Source organism: Dendrobium catenatum, unplaced genomic scaffold (genome assembly GCF_001605985.2).
Source record: "Dendrobium catenatum unplaced genomic scaffold, ASM160598v2 original_scaffold_194378, whole genome shotgun sequence".
Lineage (NCBI taxonomy): Eukaryota > Viridiplantae > Streptophyta > Magnoliopsida > Asparagales > Orchidaceae > Dendrobium > Dendrobium catenatum.
Genome location: NW_021512796.1, coordinates 1 through 1,217, shown reverse-complemented (window position 1 = coordinate 1,217; position 1,217 = coordinate 1). Strand labels below are relative to the sequence as shown.

The window sequence follows — 1,217 nt, the reverse complement described above, 5'->3', positions numbered from 1 at the left end:
TATATATATATATATATCATAAAATTTGTGTTGATATTTTTTTTTTCTGTGGTAGAAAAAAGACTGAATGCTTTATGTGTAATAGTAGCTTGGCGCACCTGCATAGCTCGATAGTAGTAAGGAAGAAAGGAGATTATATATGCTAGGAGCTTGTAGGTTTTGTTGTTGGTGCAGGTTTCGTACGGGTGGATTTTGAAACCAGATGCTATAAAATAACACGACGTGAATTCCATGTACCTCAGCAGCGGGATCTGTAGATCATCAGCAGGAATTTCAAAGTCAGCTCAAATTTCGTTAGATCTTTCGACTATCTAGATCTATGAGTTGATGAGGGCTTCAAGCAAATGACAATAAATCAGTACAAAAGGAGCCAGTCTATAAACTGTTATTCAATTCCTTACCTGGCTAGTTAATTGATCAGCCATGAAGAAGTCTACCATTAACACCTGCAATAAATCATACAAACATGAATATTAAACTTATTAGTTGGGATAAATTAATATTGATTTAAGGAAACTAATCGTCTTCTTAGAACGGTATATAGAAATTATTGGGAAAAAACAATTGTTAAAAAAAATGAGCAAATTAATTTACCTTATAAAATGGCGAGAATATGATGTTTCGTATGACCCGGAGGAAACAATAACGCGTAGAACGGTAAAAAATATTGAAGGGACAAATTAGAGTTCCAAAAAACATCTGAAGAAGGGGGAGGGAGATTAGATAATTCAACAATATATAAGGCGTTGCATAAAAAAAATTGATGGAGAAGAAATATTTAAATGAAAATATGAAATGGATGATTTACCACAAGCAGAGTTCCCGGTATTGCATCAACAAGATGAGGAGCAAAGTTGGATGATCTGAGAATGAGGTGGATCACCATTGCACCCACAACCATTGTCATGAATGAGGTGCATATGAGAAAGACGTCTCTGTAGTTAAGAGATTTGTGTGGATTGAATTCAAAGATGAAATTATGGTTTATTCTGGTGCTCTTCCACATGAACAGGTTGCAACCATATAGGAATATGTGCAAGCTAAGAAGAGCAAACATGCTGCAAATTAACTAAAAAAAATTAGTTTTATAATTAGAAAAAAAAGTTGTTCTTTCATTTCAGCCAAATAAATGTTTTTTAAGATTTCAATATCATTTTTGTGAATATGCACACAATAATTAATTGAGAGTAGTTAAAAACTAGAATGAAATAAGAATT

The 1,217-nt window shown here is 32.9% G+C and overlaps 1 protein-coding gene across 1 annotated transcript; it reads right to left on the bottom strand.

Moving 5' to 3' along the window:
- Positions 1 to 98: 98 nt before the first annotated feature.
- LOC110099178 (phosphate transporter PHO1-like) lies at positions 99 to 1,059 on the bottom strand (the record flags this gene model as incomplete). The annotated part of the gene is made up of 4 exons (XM_020826262.2): positions 809 to 1,059; positions 595 to 699; positions 402 to 446; positions 99 to 251 (listed from the first exon to the last, which is right to left on the bottom strand). Coding segments are annotated over exons 1-4 (552 nt in total), but the record flags the coding sequence as incomplete, so codon positions are not given.
- Positions 1,060 to 1,217: the final 158 nt, after the last annotated feature.